Genomic DNA, 19,179 nt, shown 5'->3' with positions numbered 1-19,179 from the left:
TTTTAATCACTACTACAAGGAAAAATATAAAGAGTGAAGGAAATTTTTGTAATTTAGGTACGTGATTTATAACCCACAAAAGAATTTTTTCCATTAATTCACAGCCTAAGTACTTAGCAATATTTAAATATACTCAAAAATTTAATATTCAGAGTACTATTCTATATAAATAGCAAAGAAAATGCTACCGTTTTCTTTAATTTAAATTATTCTGCTAAAAGCTCTTCCTAATACAGAAGACAAATACTAAAAATGACAAAAACAGGAATCAATGAAGCAATTTAGTTCTGGGTTACAAGATGCCACTTGCTAATTTCACCGAAAACAAATCTTGCAGGAAATAACACTGACTTCACTTTTCCAAAAAAGTGCAAAAGAGTCTTCTAATTGAAAGCATACCTATGCATCCTCCAATTACAGAATCATATTTCTTCAGCATTACTACAGATGTACAATTGACATTACTTCCAACATTTGTATTTCTTAGAGTTTTCTCTCCTCTTTCACCAAATCTGTAATACCTATTCAGTAACACAGATCATTTACTGTACTATGAGACACTCTTGTGGTACATTAAGGAATGAAGTGATCAGCCAACTGTAAACAGACAAAGAGACTGAAACTGGGAAAGCATCCATCGCAAGCAAGCTTTGAGAATATTCAGCATTTCAGAATATTTTATTAAAAAGCAAGTGGGAGAGAACTGCAGCATTCATTCTCACTGAAACGCTGTTGTATCTCACACACTATTTGACAGAAACTAAACGACAGCAACAATGGAATTGCAAGTCAATTCCTGTTTTTATTGGCTAGAGAACACATTAATACCACATCACACTATAAACTGAGTGTAACTTCACTGCAAATTATCTTATGTTAAAAAGGATAGGTATTTCTGCATGAAAAATAGGCATTTGATAGTCTAACAAGGTGCCAAAGGTGGCATATCAGACAAATACTGTCAATGTAGTTTTAGGCTAAATATTAAAAGACTTTCTCATTAGCATGCATTTAAACCTCTGTCCAGAAATCATCTCATTCCTTCAGCAATTCATGCAAACAAAACTTCTATAATTAAAGCTGCTTGATTTCCTGCTCTTCCAAGTCTGTGCTATAGTTCTGTGAGACTGAAGATGATGTAGATTCTATAATAGGGATTCTGCATAATCAGTTTAGTATGCAGATTTGGTTATTTCACACATCTTTTATGGAGAAAAATATAATTTATCATACAATAACAGTAATAATAGTATTTTTTTACTATCTGGTCACATATCTTTGTATTAGCCACAAAATTTTAAATGTTGGATAAAGACAAAAAGCAAAAAATAAGTCTGCTTTGAATCAGTTTGAATCTTTTCTATATTGATAAATTAACATCTCTAAGTGCTGTAGAATAAGATTTTATCCCTCTCTTCCTGTTACATTCACATATGCATAATAGTTGACTACCTTGTCACTAGACCTTGCTGACTTTTGAGGAATTAGTCTAATCTCATACGCATAAAAATTATTTAGTAGTTCTACTAGTAAACAGTAACAAAGTATTTATTCTATTAGACTTGAATATCATTATCTGTAAATGTGGTTCTTGCAGCAGAATCATAATTTGATTAAATCTACATAACTTCCCCCCCCAAAGACTGAAATATTTCCCTGAGTAAACAAAGAAATCCAACTGCTGATCAAAGAATAAGCCTTAGCTTCACAGACTGGAGTCTCCTAAGTACCAAGAGCTGTATAGACAGTCCAGAACAAACACTAAGAGTGGTATGAATTAAGCAATTTTTTGTTATTATTTTTAAGAAAATTAAACATAATATAATTTCCATTTCACCCTAAAGGTAGGCATGAGTTCTAGCAAAATGAATCATGTTATTTTCTTGACAAATCAGAGGGACATTAGCTCCTTGACACAAGAAACGCTTTGTGCTTAATTTCTCTAACTCTTTTCATACTGACTTATTTTTGCCACTGTACTTTCAGGAAGGCTTTTATTTAGTCACAAATATGCTTCATACTTTGAGTTTTGGTCTGTACTCCCAGGTTCTCAGCAACAGTAACCTGAAGATCAGAACTGTTTACTTCCAGTGCATATGAGTATCCTGTTCTCAAAAACCTATTTTTGTTCAAGTGGTTGAAATTCTTTTTATTTATTATAAAGAATGCACCTGCACAGCTCAGCTTATCTGGCCATTTATCCCCACTTGCTCACTACCTCTCCCATTATTCTGCTGAATATGGAAGACTAAGAGGTGCATTCTGAGAGTCAACTGGTAGCAGCAAATGGATTCTATCATCCCCTTTTTCAGGTTTGATCAAGTACAGTCCTCCATTTATCACTACTGTTTCTCTTCTACAGAGCAATAAAAGAGCAATTCATACTACCAGATTAGTACTGAAAATAAACTTTCTCTTTTGACTTTTTGCAGCTAAGATGATCTAGCCTGGTTTGGTTTTAGCTACATCTATCCACGTTTGTTTCTTTTCACACCAGCATTATCTACCAAGATTTTTCCTGCAATATGCAACTGTGCCTTGGATCGCAGTCTCTCTTCATGCAATCCAGCTCCATATCTACCTTCCATTTTGTCAGCTTTGGCAGCAGTTTTCATTCAAACAATCTTGCTGAGCACTGACTTGCTTTTTCTATCTTCCCACTTTTTCGAATAGATGACCCAATACTTCTCAAGATCTTACACTGAAATGCCAGCAACAAACTCCAAAATTCTGCTTCACAGATATCAATTACATTGCAGTCAAATTTTAAATGCCACAAGGCATTACACCACATAGTCTAAGAACTGCAAAGATAAGCAGTCACCCTAAGTAGTCTCTTTCTAGCTTGTTACCCTTGCCAGCTATACATATGCATTTACAATTTTGGAAAAAGGCATTTCTATATCAAAGGACAAGTCAGACTGCACAGCAGGAAACATTTAGTCTTTACAACTGTTAAGCTGAGTAATAGAGCAGATAAAATTTCTAAGTTTCATTACTCAGGTGATGATAGAGGTGAGTGAGGTTGTAGAAGAACTACCTCGTGAGTTAAAAAGAAAAGTAGAGCCCCACTAACTTGTAAAAATAGGAAAAGTGGGGCCGCATAGCCATAAAAGACAAATACAAAGTTGTTAAAAGCTACGGGATATGCTGTCCAGTGCTTTAATTCTCTTAAATTTAAATGACATTGAAAGCAACAAACTGATGCACAAGAAGAATGTATCTGAAAACATAACTACCATTTCACTGTAAATATTTAACTATTGTGCCAGGCAACAACAAGACTGCAAATACATCCTGCCCTACTAGGTAAGTTTTCAGAATTATATCCTATGTAAAAAAGAAAATTTTGTTAAAGCTCTGATTTAACCTCCTCAAAAAATCCTACAATTTCAGATCAATTAAATTCTCTCAATTATTACATAACCTTCAGAACCTGATTGCTCTTAATGGGGGAGGACCCCATCTACAAGACTTTCACAATATGCATGTCCTCCATGGGGATGCTTGTTTTATAAAACATATTGAAAGAGCCCTGTTAAAAACATCTATTAGGAAACTACCAAGGCAAGACATTTAGAGACTAGAAAAATCTATTTAGAATGAAGAAAATGTATGAGAAATTCATTGCATTGAGATCACACAGAGGAAAACAGCAGCCCACAATGGAAGTCTGTTTCACAATCGTTCACATGAAGTACTCAACTTACTGTTTTTTAAATATGACCCTACTTTACTTACAGAAATAAATTGTGTATTAGATAAGGCCAGGTCATATTTACATGAAGTTAGTTGGTAAAGAAGAGTATACAATCTTAATGAGTAAGGAAAGAAAATGTCTAACCACTTTTTGCATATGAATAAACTAAAATATTGTTCCAGCTGAACTAGATCAATTGTAAACAGAACCCAAGACTCTGCCAAATACACTGCTAAAGTCTGCATGGCATACCAGTGCCTACCCAAGTACTGTCTAACAGCTGCCTAATTGGACATCACTGCTCCATTAACATATAATCTTCTTGATTTTTTTTGTTTGTTTTTCACAAATGAATTGTCCTTGAAATGAATTTTCTCTGAAACATGCCATTCAGTGAAAAACTAAATGGTAGATTTTTTAGAGGATGAAAACTAGTGCTTATGGAAATTTAAATGCTAATAATTTTCATCAACAGTGACTTTGAAGGTTTGCCAAAGAAGGTTTGTGAAACATTTCTTGCAAGCAAATTATTTTTCTCGGCTCAAAATAAAAAAAGGCTACAATAAAAGCAGTGTTGTAATGAAGATTTTATTACACTCAAACATAGTGTTACCTTTAGTCAGATATAAATGCTTGCAATGTTAGATTAGAAATTCATCAAAAGCACTTAGTGCATAAACACAGCAGAACTACAAAGGAGGTATAACCCCATGAAAATAGGTTTGTAGCAGGTGTATAGTTTTATACCTCCCGTGTGATACAAATGCTAGCAAATTAATTAGTGCAGGATCCTTGCTAGTATAAGGACAAACATATTTAAGCTCTTAAAATGAGTATTTTCCATTAAATAAACAAAATTATTAGACTGAGCAAGGGCACTGTGATGACCTTTTTTAACTTGCATTTTAAGTTCCAAACCTGCTTTTCTATTCCATTGGTGTTTATGGTTGAGGACTTATGAAACTGACCAGACTTTTTTTAGTGTCTCAATACATGAAAATAATATCCATCTCCTCTAAAATTTTAGTTATTCACACTGTGAAAACATTCTCTAGTAGATATCAATAAGGGAATACTCATTGCTTCTAAGACATAAAGCCTTCAAAGGCTTTCTCTACCAGTGTTGAGATATGGGAGCACAGTGCTTTTGTTAGCCTGAATATACTGTCATATTTTCATCAAACATGAAATCACTGCAGACTGATATTGCATTTGGTGTAGATATCAGCGATTAACAAAAAAAAAAAAAAAAAAGAAAGGAATTAGGTGTTTGAAAGAAAAAGGTAAAGGTGAACTAAAAGAACTATTCTGTCCAGGCACTTCACTCAATCTGTTTTGGAGCTGACAGGAAACAATAGTCTGTGTGTAGAAGGTGAGAAACAGTCACCTAATAATAGCATATACTGCAACTCTGTCATAAAGAAAAAAATAAAGTTAAAATAAATTAAACTTAAGGTATCATAATATTCTGCTTAGGTAGATGCTTATACGTCCTGTAACAAACTCTTCAATAATATCCTTTCACTATCTGACAACTATTTCCTAGCTGAAAAAAAAATCAAAGTACCCTATCTGGTAACAGAAGTTTTTCTAATACTATTTACAACATCTCCTGATAGACTGCCTCTCTCCTACAGTCCTATCAGAAGAATGATCTGATTTACTGATGATTCTGACATAGATTAGGGCACTGATGTCACAGTCATTCAATAATTCATAATTAACAATTAAGTCATGGGAGATTTCATCCTAGGAAATTGTCAAAGAAGCAGACTAAAGGGGAAAAGATACCACAGTTTTTAGCTTCAAAAAGAATCAAACTACAAAACAAATGCTATCGTCAGACTATTTTAACCACTGGCATGCTAATGTCCTCTTTGGGTTTTCCATTTTTTGTTTGCCACACATTTTATCTGGAGATGAAAGTCAGGTTCTAGGAGTTACTCACATTCTACTTCTTCAAATACATTTAACAGTCTGAACAACTGAAGGTTTCTCCTATCCATGATAGGACATTAGAAAAAATAAATTAGGTACGTTCAATTAATTTTCCCTAAACTGGGTCTTTTTAGCCATGACAATAATTTGTAAGTGATCTCCCTGTTTTAATTCAACACACAAACTTTTCTATTTTGTCAAAGAGCAGTTGGATGGCCATCTGGCAGCCAGCCAAGCTCAATGCACAACAGAAGTATAGTCAATGACTGATTCTTATGTATCATTCTCTACATGACAAATATGATTTGATACAAATATCTAAAAAGGATAAGAGCAGATATTCTATTTGCAGAGAACAGAAACAACTAATATAGTTACTACTATTGCAACACTAAATATACCACCCATTCCCTCCATGCAAAGATGATGGACTGAAGTTGCAAGATACCACTTGGTTGCTGTTTCTTGCAAATGGTCAAAACTTATTCCTACTATCTTCAGAAAGAAACTTTTTTTTCTTTTTTCATTTTATATGGACAAATGTTTTTGAATTATTTTCTTTCAGGGGTAGTTCGGGTGATACTGCAAGGCAGCCAAACTTAAAACACATAGCAGGCTTTACTTCTACTTGCACACAGTTCCATTAAAAGGTAATTCAGGTTACTTGGTGCTCTATTATAGCAGAAGTTATTCAAATATATTGTTGGCAGTCTGACAGCTTTGTAATAATAAGATTCTACAAGGAGTACTGTTTGGAACTACTGCTGATAAACCCTCCTCCAGAGGAGGAAAGTATGAGGATACTGGGCTCCACCTAATCCTCAGGTGGATGACTGCAAGTTCTCCTGCTTTTGGCTAGATAGATTGTGCCAGGTCAAATACAGCACTAAAGTGATTTCTATTGTTAATTTGAGCTTCTTGCTAGCATTTACTCTCTTTTCTGGTTTAAAATATTTGAGACTTAGTTGGCACTACAGTAGCTTAGGCCTTGATGATTTTTCTTAGAGTATACAGGGGGGAAAAAAAAGAAAAAAATTAGAACTATATTGACCTTTTCAAGACAAGTGCCAACAGAGATAGTACTCCCACAGAAGAGCTTTATTTCTAAATAATCAAGTCTGGCAGGAGCTCTGGTGTGATGGGATCAGACACTGCCATCTCCAATAAGATTAGGATGAAAATCTGTCCTAGTTGATAAAAAAAAAAAAATACAGAGAGATCATGTGATCTTTCTCTCTCAAGTTTTCCAGATCAGTTCCCTTCAATATCTAAAAGAGTAAATTTCTAATATTTTATGCCATCTCCCACTAAGCGTAGTTATCTACATACTGCTAAAAATAATTAAGAATTTACAAGTGCTTTCTTGTATATTTGATGTGCAATTTCTAATCCTCATTTGGACTTTAACACTTTAAACATAAGAGTCATTGGATCGAGTCAAATCAATTTATTAATAGGACATTTATAAATGCAACACAATAATTATAAAGCACACATTTCATAAAACTACTACCTTTCTTATATTTTACATACATGAGACAAATTGTCATTTTGGATTGAAATGCTTCCAAAGATTTCTTTTTGGTTAGAAGTTGTTTTCTTGCTTTCTCTATACTACCTCCCAAGTATGGGAATCACCTTGGCAAAACTCTTCAAGCACCCAGAGGATTACTGTAAGCAAACATGTAGCTGGTTCTCTCTTGAGTTATCCTGAAGACACATCCAACATTATGCTTAACTACTAGAGTCTCACTACATTAATTACATTTATTCAGAGACTTCAGTAACTTACTGCTATGATCTTCTCCATACCAGTACTCTTCAAAGTATCTCCACAAACCAAGAATATTTATTATAGACGTTTCATTACTTTTCTCTGTTTTATAAGGTGACAAGACCAAGCAATTGCATATTAAAATTTACCTTTTTTCAGTACTGTAAGTCTTAAACATAGTAGCTTGAAGCTACTCCAAGTAACCAGGCACTCATATCCATGATTAAGAACCACAAGCTGCAATAAGAGATGTCACTTGAAAACACACTATGCCAGCCTTACCACTTTGTATAATCCATTCTCCTCACTTCCCAAAAAAGAAAGCTCTTTCCTACAAATATATCCTTTCCTATTTCTTTCGGACCTTTTACCCTGGAATTTTTCTAATGTTCTTTGAACCTGCTGAACTTTTAAAGTTGTCTCCAAGTGGTCTCATCAACTCCTTAGCTAATTTCTTTTTCAAAAAATTAAATGTACATTTCAATATTAGCTAGAGGATCCTTTGCAAGAAATTCATGGATTCAAAAAGAGTTTGTGAAGAACATCCCATTTACATTTATCTAAAAAAATTTAATGAGTTTTCTCATTTTCTTCATACTTCCACATTTGTAATGCTAACTTGTTTCTTGCAATATTGTCTTGAACTTTTTACTTTTTAATTATTGCAGTAGTATTTCTTTCGTACCTCCATAACATCTCAGTTTTTCAATTGTTTCAATGCCCCTTCAGAATCAATATAATTTATAATTCCTATATAAACATCTGCTACAGCTTCAACTCTATTCTATACTGTTCTGTATTCCTTTTTCTAGCAGAATTTCCTCAATGGGCTATTTACATAGGCATGAGACTTACTTTTCTAGATCAACACTGAAATACTTTAGGCACATTAGCTAGCAAAATGTCACAACCGAACATTTAAGTACTTCAATATGATTATTCTTAATGAGAATAAAATTCACTTAAAGCATTATTGAACATTCTGGTCCCTGCTTCCACAACTAGATACCTCTTCTTATGCAAAGATTTCAGTGAAAAGAGTGCATAAGCAGACCCTTCAGCAGGGTAGAACCAGCTCATTCATTGCATGTCATCATTTGACTACAGAATCATTTTCAATTTCTCATCTTTCTGGGTTTAGAGACAAAGCTTTAGAAACATTCAAGGACTGTTCCCAATTTGAGTACAGTGAATAGCTTGCTGATTCTACTTTAGAAAGCCTGGTATTAAGTCTCTTCAAGACTGTGAAGGAAACGGGATGTCTCTAATTTCTTTGGTAAGTTTTATAAACAGTAAGTTACGTATAAGTTACAAAAAAGCATCCCCTCTCTCCATGGTCATGAGAACAAAAGCAGTTATTTTGCCGACCTCTTTACTAGAATTCGAGTTGTCAACAAGAGATACAGATATACCTGGTCTTGTCTACTAATGTGCTTAAGTATTCATGTAAAGTTCTGTAAACCACTCACATGAACAAAGACGAAATTTAGTTCCATGTTGCCCCTTAGACACCTACTTGTTGTTCTAAATAAAATCTTTAGTGTCTCCACTTTCTTTGAAGAAGTAATATGATGGTACACTTTTATCACCCATGTGAGACGAAAGAGATTTCAAAACTTAAAAATGTAAAAGATTAAGCAGTAAGCCTCACTTGTAAAAAAGGAAATAAATGTGTCCCTGCAGACTACATCCTTAAATAACCCCCACACACACACATTTGGTATAAAAGTGTACCTCACTGACTTTGCAACTGTAGATGCAATAACTCTGTTATATTAGGTTTTGTCAAAACAATGTATTCAGTCCGTTCAGTTAAATTTTGAGGGATGTTAATCTCGTTAACTCTAATGTTATTGCTGTCTGTGGAGACTCACAATCCTCTTCCGAGCCATTAACATGTTTGGCCTGAACGTCATCTTGTCTCCCAAATTTTACTGTTTAATTACACACAAGAAACTATTTCCCCCAGTGGCTTTTAAACCTTCCAACCTATTAATTCAGGGAACATTCTTGGGAATTCTCCTAACATTATAAAGGACTTACTTTAATAGATTCAAGCAGACATGTCTATGGTCTGTGAGGTTTTCTTGCCTTTTTATCTTTGTACAATATTCTTAGTATTATTAAATATCAACATTAACAAACTATAATACTTAAAATCAGTAGAAATAATGCAAGAGCATAAAAAGCCTGCTTTGACAAGAGCAGAATAAAGTTCTTGGTTATGGCAAAAGAATACAAACCAGAACATACCCCAAAAAGAAGAAATTTGAAAATGTCATGCACTGTACTAATAAAAATACCAAAGTAATTTTTTTTTAAAAACACTAAAAATACAATGACGCCATCTCAATTTCCAAAGAAATTAATCACTGCAGCCCTTTGGTTGCCCCATAGTACTAAGTCTCAATTTTCAAAACAGAAGGAAGAAAAAATTGTGTCAAGAAATAACAGTAGAAATATAGGCATTTTATATATGGGACAGAATAACCTACATTATTACTGAGACAACCTACAACTAGGAAGGGAGAAAAGGTTTAAAGCTAGGAATATTTTCAAATATTTTGTTCCTCCACAATGCTTTAAAAGCTGAAGAAGCTAAGCAAGTATCAAAGGAAATCTATGTTGATACAGGTTTATCAGAAAGTAAAAATTTCACTAAAATACTCTCCTTCATGGAACCAAAACACACCAATTATAACATGCATTCTGAGGGTAAACACATCATCTTCTGGTCTCTAGATTAGATTACAGTACTTTATGAAAGTATTCTGACAAAATTTTATAAATATTTTTTTCAAATGTGACTAAATAAAAGTCTGTATTATCTGAGAGCATTTCTTGGGGGTTTTTTGGTGAGGTGCTCCTTTAGGTCACTGAAGTGCTAAGGCCTGAACAACAGGCCCTGAGCCAGAGTTGACCTCTAGATAAACCTTCCAACCTAATGTTATACTTAGCCATGGTATAAGCTAAATTATTCAGCAAAGTTTAGTATAATCATTAGTAAAATATGTAATATGATAACACTACACCTGTGTAAACATGTATGCTTGTTAGTAAGACATATTGGTATCTGCTCATTAGTGAACATTTGTATCTGTTCATTAATAAGATAGAAATGTATCTATCTTTCCGTATTTAGAAACTGGTCAAGGCCATGGAAGTACATGGCTGGCACTGTTCAACAGTAAATGGTCTAAACTGACTCCCTTGATTTTCCTCTGAGCCCTGGCCAGGCTTTGGGTGAAAAGCGAGGAGAGAAGAGAGACAGATGTTTTCTTCACTAAGTAGTGATGTAAGCTTGTTTGCTTAACAATATAAAAGCTGGACCCCTTTTGCAGCAAAGATGGAAGCCTCACTAAGCACTGAGTAGGATTTCCCAGTTATCAGAAGTGGTTCTCCCGCCCTTCACTGAGATCAGGGGCTCTCCAGCTGATGTGTGGGTCTGGATACTGATTACGGTAATGTACTAAAGGGTAACTGGGGATGTATCTTTTTTAATCACTATAGACACTCTTTGCAGTAATGATTAGGGGGATGCTAATCATTTTGTAATTCTTTGCTTCTTTTGTAATGCTTTGCTGTTTGGCACTATAGTAAGTTTATACACCTGTTCTTTAAAGTTGGTGTCTGTGTCTCTTGTGCTGCTCCTCGTCCCCTGGCAAAACAGTAACACAATTTTTGCCATCCTTTAAGTAAAATAGTTAAATATTACTCCTTTAAGCAGTCTTGGATTTACAAACTTTTTCTTCACACATTCCACTTAAAAACAAGAACATTAATGTTATATTCTAAAGTTTTCTCATATATTTATTTAAGGCCCAAGAATTTTAAAGATCTATCCAAAGGCTGAAAATTACCATCAACTACTTACCCCTTTTTTGACAAGAAAATGTAAGTTCCAATTTGCAAAGCATGGCAGCATTCTCATACTTGTCCTCTTCTGCCTTAACCCAAAAACAGGATTCTGTCATCTCCTGAGGCCTGATCTACCAGCAACAGACAAACCAAAATTTTATTAATTAAATTATTTTGATACTATGCAGATACTATGCTCTGTAGAGTCTAAAGCAAATTAAATACTTAAGAGCTCTGTAAAACATGTGAATTTTTGGTATACAACTCATCTCTGGAGTTGTCAATATATTTCTTCTTGAAAATAATAATGCTTACAATAAGTGTTTTTGGACAAACTGATTCTAAAAATGCAGACAACATACTCTGTTATCCAAGGTCTAAATGTAGCAAATTACTTTTGGTCTAGATTTAAAACTTGGGTAAAACTTTAAAGAGCCTCTGAACACAGCTTGTTTAATTAAATATTAAGTACCTTACTTTTTAGAATGTAGCTTTGATTACATCATAAAACTATGAAAATCTCTTTATTGATTTATTTTGGTCTAAATAATTATAGTTTTCAAACTCAGTAGATTGATAGCCCTGGTATACTTGATCCTGTCACAATGGAGAAGAAAAAAAACCCACAAACTGACTCTATATTTTGTCAGCCATTAAATTTACATATGTACCTTTACACTAAGGACAAATTGAGAGACCTGCATTGCTTCTTTCCACAGTCCAGGCTGGATAGATACAAGACACTTGTTTGGGAACTATAGCTATCAGTACAGTGCAGTGACTGATCCAACATAAAGAGTCTGCTAAAATACAAGGCATACTAGGACCCTGGAAGCATGCAGGCATCAAGGTTGATCTAGAACTGTAGAACTGACTTTTCCAGGCATCTCATAAAGTCAACAGATACTTGCCCAGATGAACCAATGAAATACAGTTTTCAGAAAATAATAAAAAAACAGAGGCAAGAAAGTATTCATATATTACATAATTTTAACTAATGTATTGATTGCTTATCTAGTCTTACTCCTGATAATCTATTTACCCTAAGTTCAATGTCAGATTTTACATCCAGTATTTGCCATTAATCAATACTACCTTGGACCAGTTGAGTCTTTTCATGGTAACCTCAGGTCTAAATTCTTTTTTAGGCTTCATTCCGAACGGCAAAGCACAGGAAGGTGGGGACCACTGTATTCCAGGCAGGCCTGGTAGAGGTGGTGGTGGAGGAGCACCACCAAAAGCCAGAGGAGCTCCTGAGCCACTCAGAAGTGGTGGAGGAGGAGGGGGTGGCGGTGGTGGTGGAATTGCTCCATTAGAAGGCAGTGGTGGAGGAGGAGGTGGTGGAAGTTGATGTCGTCCTGCACCTTCCAGTGGAACAACAGAGGCATCTCCACATGTTGATGGCAGAAAACCAGGTGGCACAGAGCCATACTGATAAGAAAAATATTATTACTCAGTTTCACGTTTTTATCAACAAAATTCTATAACAATCATAGTTTATAGATTAAATCCAGAAAGCCAGCTGAAAGTCAGTGTCATTTTTCATTTATAGAACAATCAAGTATGAATGACAATGAGACCAATATGCTTTTGATTTCATAATCAAAGTCTCAATATTTGAAGCAGACCTGGGAATGCACCAAAAGTGACAAACTGAAATGTTGTATCCCATCTGTCACATTTCACTGACCACGATTTAAAAAAGGGTCTGATAAGTTTCTTAAAGAGATTTTATCTAGACTACCACAGTTTAGATCAAATTTAAAAAAAGTAACATCCCAGTCTCTATTGTTCATACTTATCCTACAGATTACAGAGAAACATTATAAGGACATATTAGCAGAATTTGAAGAGATAAGTAATTCTGTTGAAAAACAGATATCTTCCAATATACGAGCATTCTGATTCTACACAACCAAAAACACAAAGCAATGATGAAAAAAAATCCTTCCAAAAAATAAAGCTGCCTTACACACCAGCTTCTTATTCTGTATGTAAGGACATCTATATTGCATCAAGATAGGCTTGAAAAGTCTAAAAAAATATTTATTTCTACTATTTGAAGAACTTCTATCACAGACCTTCAAACATCAATAAACAGGTATCTGATAAAAACAGCAAAAGAATAAATAAGAAATATTTATCTACTGTTGATAGCACCAATCACTTTTTCAACTAACTATGACCTCAAACAGTCCCTTTGATTTTTAAAAAACTGAGGGAACTACAATAAGGAAAGGATTCAATATTTCTAAAAGGAAATAGCTGAATATCAATAAATACAAATAAACACATGCACAGAGGTATCATTGTTTTGAATTTCTGAATAAAAACATTGTTTCCACTGACAAGTAGACATTGAACTGATAGGTTCTGGTAATGAAAGAAATACATAAACACATACCAAATGCAAGAAGAGAGTAAAGGAATCATACCAGGAGAAAAATAGTCATTAGAGGTGGAAGTTGACATGCTAAGTAGCAACTGATGCCATATGGAAGCCAAAGTTTCCTCTTTAGACAGATTTAAGAGTACTAAGTTGCAGTAATCAATTACTTGATATTTACAAAACTTTTCATGTATCCCATTAATGACAGTGGGATAATTCATGGTATGACAGTTAGTGAGCAAAATCATACATTATGCTCTCTGTCTGCATTTAAAAAAAAGTTATACTTAATACAGTGAACAACAGAAAAGGCAAAATAGGAGAGAAAACCAATTTCGCTTACAAAAAGTATTTGTTTTCAAGATGCACACAGAAAAATACTTTCTTAATGAATGATATACAACTCTTACTACATTTGGTTTTTCAGAATGCAACAATTTCTGTAATTGCTGGTTTTAAATGTTTGACATTAACAGTTAGTTTTGACAAGAAATGCGAATGACATTTTTAAACAGACCAAAGAAGAGTTAAATTACTTTTCCTCACTAAGAAAATTAAAGAAGCTAATAAGTATTAAAAAAATCCCTCAAATGTAGTAAAAAAAGTAGTATAAAAAAACCACCTATATGCACGTCTTCCTAATGCTCTTCCTTTAGCCATTTTTAGACTGTGCTTCTTATTCCAGGAAATAAGACACAGGAAAAGTCACCGGGTCACAAAGTCTCCTTAGACAGATTTAAGAGCTGAAGCAGTTACAAGCTAACTCAAGTAATATTCTCAAAAATCTGCACTATTCCTCTTCATCACATTTTCAAATATCAATTTATGCTTGAAAATTGAAAAATTATCAGGAAATGTTCTTATCCAGCCACAGTTATTTCTTTCACTGCTGGATATCCATGGTAAGGCTTCAGTAAAGCAAACTGCATAATGAGCAATTTCCTGTGGAGGGATAAAGATCACAATGAAGAATGCTAATCTAAAAGCATAAGACCTATTACCCTATGTGGTTAATTACTTTGGAAATATATGACATTGAAAGCAAAACCCAAATAAAACATAAGAAACTAGTTAATTAACAGAGCTCAGGCATAAAAGGATCATCTGGGAACTCACACAGCTAATTAATGTCACATTACAATTATTTTTATAAAACAGAAATAAAGGAAACTCACATGCAATAATAATCGATAACAAAGATTCTTTGAAAAAACCCTCAGCTGTACTATCAATATCTGCAGAACGTGAAATATGAAGTCCCTTTCAAAAACAATACTTCATACATTCATTTAAACTGTTTTATACCTGTGATTTAAAAGCTTGTAATTCTGTCTCAAGTTCATTGATTCTTTCTTCTTTTTTTTGCAGTAGGGCCTGGGTCTCCTGGTGAACTACAAAATCTTTTTCAAACTAAAGAAAAAAGAAAAAGAAATAAAATTGTCAGTTCCGCATAGTTCCTTTAAATTTCAAGTTTTCCTTTTGTGCTTGCTAAAACTCACATGTTAACAATACTAAGGACACACACAACACATCTTCTATTCTAACTTTCATGTGTCTGCTGAGTGGAAGCACCATCTGTATCACCTCTACAGACCTTTACTATATGAAATGCCATAAAGTAGTAATGTATTGCAAGTTGGTATTACACAGAGTAGCTTAAAAAAAATGGATGTACAGTAATACGAAGTCTGTAGATATAAACAAGTCCATTTTTTTTCTCTTGTTAGAGAAACTTATAACTGTTCAAATAAAGTATTCAATTGACTTTTTGGGAGAGTTGTACATGAAACCTTAAAATAAATGGTAGAAAGATTCTCAATTAAGGTTAGCTACTTTACACCATTTTGCTTCCTAATCCACAAGAAACATCCAAATTTATACTTTAACACAGAACTAATAGTAATTTGAAGTTAAAAACTATGCCATGTTCAGTTACATCAGTCATTAATCTCTTAAGTAATCCCCTGTGTCTACCTTATGATCACATAACAAAAAAATTACTTACTTTTCTGGAAAGTTCAGAAGCCCTCTCTTCACATTCTTCTAATCTTGCTTTATCTACACAAATATCTTGAAAAAAATCAACAAACACATTTAAACATATACAGGGAACATAAGATTCTTAATCACACAAATAATTTGAACTTAGATTTTGGAACATAAAAAGAAGTATGATACTGTAATAATTTCCAAACACAGTACTTACCTAGTAAGTGGCTGAAATTTACATCTAATCTTTTACGATAGGTGAAGTCTGGGTCTGTTCCATTTCGGTGTAACACTATCTGTGACACACACTCTTCAATTAATTTGAAATACTGTGGACTAAAGACAGAGATGAGCTATTTTACTGCATATTTATTTATCAACCTATATTTAAAATCTTGTCTATAAGTTTAAAAGTTCTGGGCTTAACAGTAAGTTTAAAAGTTTTGGGCTTTGGGCTGAATTATTTCCATAGAAAGGTAGGTGCAAACCCCAAAAGTCTCAAAGGACAAACACATCTGGCAGTTTATTACACAAGAACAGTTTACACAAAGCCTGAAAAAGCAGTGGACCTAAAGATAAATCATTCTTATAGTATAAACTCTGTATCTCTCCCCCTTCTAGAGGAAGGAAAGACTACCTCCTGCTTCCTCTCAGCAAAGAGAAGGCTCTTCCTTCAGCTTGATTCTGTCTAGTTTTGTGACTTTTGTAACTATAAATGCATTGCAGCCCTGCTTCAGTACGAGGAATGAAAAACACCTTGTTCTAAAATGCCAGGGGGTATGACAGCTGGGTAACTTGCCCAGAACGCACAAGCTGTGAATTCAAACCCTTTCAGGTGGAAGAGGTCTAGCACAGATGTACCCATAGCAGGCAAGCACCCTTAACCTTTAAAAGTACATGTGTGCTAGACCTTGCCCAAAATGCAAGGTTATGCAGAATGCTGTGCAGAAAGCAGATGGCTCTCCTTCCTTGTTCAGTTCATACCTGGTTCCTCCAGTGCTTCCTCAAAAACAACACAAGCAGATTTTTGGAAGAAAAGTATTTGGCAGCTTCTAACACTTAAGGTTTTATAAACTGTTTCCCTGTAATTTATCTGATGAATTTTTCAGAAGACACAAACATGTTCACACTGACCTTTGTCTACTGAAAATACTCAATTCCAGCCCAAAAGTTACTCTAAATTAAGCATACATTAGATTAAAGTGAACTTCTGTGCATACTTGATTTAGTCCTTTGACTCAAATACACCACAAAATTACAATGTTACTACCACAATTTACAACTGATTAAGAAATCTCTCCTGATCACTTATACTTGCAGTCAGTAAGGCTCAGATCTCAACAGTTTTCTATTTATATTTATATATAAAGTTGCAAAGCTGATACTTTTAAACATGAGTACACAAAGGAATACTTACAAATTGCAATCCATCCAGAAAGACTAAACCCTATTTATTCTTAAATTTATGGAAGAAATATTCTATTAATGACTGAAGGATAAAAAAATCCATAATTAACATTTACCACAGCATTAAACATACCGGATAAAATAATCATTTCTTATCAGCAAAAGATGCTGGAGAATAGAAAGAAAATATCCTTCAGCACTAGTGTCCTTAACTGTATTCCACACCATGTTGTAAACATCATTTACTTCAGTAAAAGTGTTAAGGAGAATAAGAACAAAGAATAAAATATTTCAGTCTAATGTTGACGATGGTAACTTCTTTAAACAGAAAGTACACCAGAAAAATATCTATTATACGCTTTATTTTCTTCATGTTTCTCTTGCTCAATTCATGGAATCATTTAGGTTGGAAGAGACCTCCAAGATCATCAAATCCAACTGTTAGTCAAAGACTCCAAGTTCACCATTCAGCCAGGCCACTGTGCCACATCTACATGTCTTTTAAAGACCTCCAGGGATGGAGACTCCACTGCTTCCCTGGGTACCCTGTTCCAGTGCTTGACAACCTCTGAGAAATTTTTCCTAACATCCAATCTAAATCTCACCAGGTGCAATTTGAGGCCCTTTCCTCTCATCCAATCACTCCAATCACTTGTTACTTGGGAGGCCAACCCCCGCCTCACTGCAACCTCCTTTCAAATAATCATTGAGATTGACAAGGTCTCCCCTGAGCTTCCTTTTCTAGGCTAAACACCTCCAGCTCCCTAAGCTGCTCCTCCTAAGACTTGTGCTCCAGACCCTTCACCAGTTTTTTTGCCCTTCAATGAACTTGTAGTGAGAGACCAAAAACTAAACACTGGATTCAAGGTGTGGTCCCAGCAGTGCTGAGTATAGAGGGGCAATCACTGCCCTGGTCCTGCTGGCCACACTGTTTCTGATACAAGGAAAGATGCCATTGGCCTTCAAAAGGATATTCTAGTTCAGATCTAATATCTTCTAAGCGATGAGAGAACTCGATCATGTCTTCTTCCTTATGCTCATTGAACACTTTCAGCTGAATATCTAGTGCTTCATTCTTTATAGATTTCAGTTGCTGCAAAGAAGAAACAATAGAAAGGCTTGCAAAATTAGCATTTCCATATGTAAATAAGCCTTATCATTTTAATAACTTCCTTAAGTCTACATTATTTTAAAGTTTAAAATTATAAGAATATATGAGTTAAACTAAAAATTCAAAAGGTAAACATGACTTCAGCCTGGCTTACAAGTGTTGCATAACAGTCCGTCACATGTTCTTAAGCAAGGTCCTAAAATCCTGAGGGATCATAATAAAGTTCAGAGAGCACACTTCACCTTTCCATTTTCATTTTTAGGCTGATTCTTATACTCACCTGCTCATGCCCAAACTTATAAAATGCCTTTGAGAATAATTTACTAGAACTTGTTCTCCCATTCCCCTTCTCAAGCTCAAACAGTTAAAAAATTTAAATAGTACTGCAAAGAGAGACTATGAGACGCTTACTGGCAATATCTCTTTCAATCCACTGCGCATAAATTCATTTCTGATGTGAAGCCTAAAATCCAAGTCATCAGGAGATGTAACGAGAGCATTGATGAGCTGCATGCAAGCTACCTGTAATAGAGTAAATAATACATTATTTTATTTCATAGATTTCAATATGCATCACAATCAAAAAGATACAACAAATAATTAGACATTACATCATTTCTAATTATAAAACTACTGTAAACTTACAATTAAGCTACATAAATTCCTGATCAGCCACATGAGCTATAAATATCTGTGAGAAACTGAGACTGTTAAGGGCTAATGACTCAACACATTCCTATGTGAAAAGGTTCCAGGATGCTTTGTTGAAGCCAGATTCTCCTGGAGGAGGTCAGCTTTTGGGTGTGTAATGGCCTTTGATCTTATAAGACAGAGGGATGAATGGTGGACTACGAGTGAAATAAGAGACAGAGTCCTGTGGAGACAGGATGGGGCTTCTTGTCATGCTAAATTGTCATCTCTTACACAAACTACTGGGTTGTAAAACTCCCCCTCCTCCCCCATGAAAGTCTGGGAGGGCAGCTGTAATGTCTTGGAATGTGCCATAAACGATT

The 19,179-nt window shown here is 34.5% G+C and overlaps 1 protein-coding gene across 6 annotated transcripts in view; it reads right to left on the bottom strand.

Annotated features, from left to right (window-relative positions):
* Positions 1-19,179, bottom strand: part of DIAPH3 (diaphanous related formin 3) — a 209,378-nt gene that overhangs the window by 139,920 nt on the left and 50,279 nt on the right. For all 6 annotated transcript variants that reach the window (XM_064645581.1, XM_064645582.1, XM_064645580.1 and 3 more), the window contains 8 exons: positions 18,578-18,688; positions 18,030-18,148; positions 17,189-17,305; positions 15,866-15,984; positions 15,665-15,729; positions 14,965-15,069; positions 12,366-12,701; positions 11,287-11,401 (listed from right to left, as the gene is read on the bottom strand). In XM_064645581.1, coding sequence (XP_064501651.1) covers positions 11,287-11,401; positions 12,366-12,701; positions 14,965-15,069; positions 15,665-15,729; positions 15,866-15,984; positions 17,189-17,305; positions 18,030-18,148; positions 18,578-18,688 — 1,087 coding nt within the window. The remainder of the gene's footprint in view (positions 1-11,286; positions 11,402-12,365; positions 12,702-14,964; positions 15,070-15,664; positions 15,730-15,865; positions 15,985-17,188; positions 17,306-18,029; positions 18,149-18,577; positions 18,689-19,179) is intronic.

This window comes from Pseudopipra pipra, chromosome 2 (genome assembly GCF_036250125.1).
Source record: "Pseudopipra pipra isolate bDixPip1 chromosome 2, bDixPip1.hap1, whole genome shotgun sequence".
Lineage (NCBI taxonomy): Eukaryota > Metazoa > Chordata > Aves > Passeriformes > Pipridae > Pseudopipra > Pseudopipra pipra.
The sequence above is the reverse complement of the archived record's forward strand: the minus strand, read 5'-3'. Positions and strand labels throughout refer to the sequence as shown.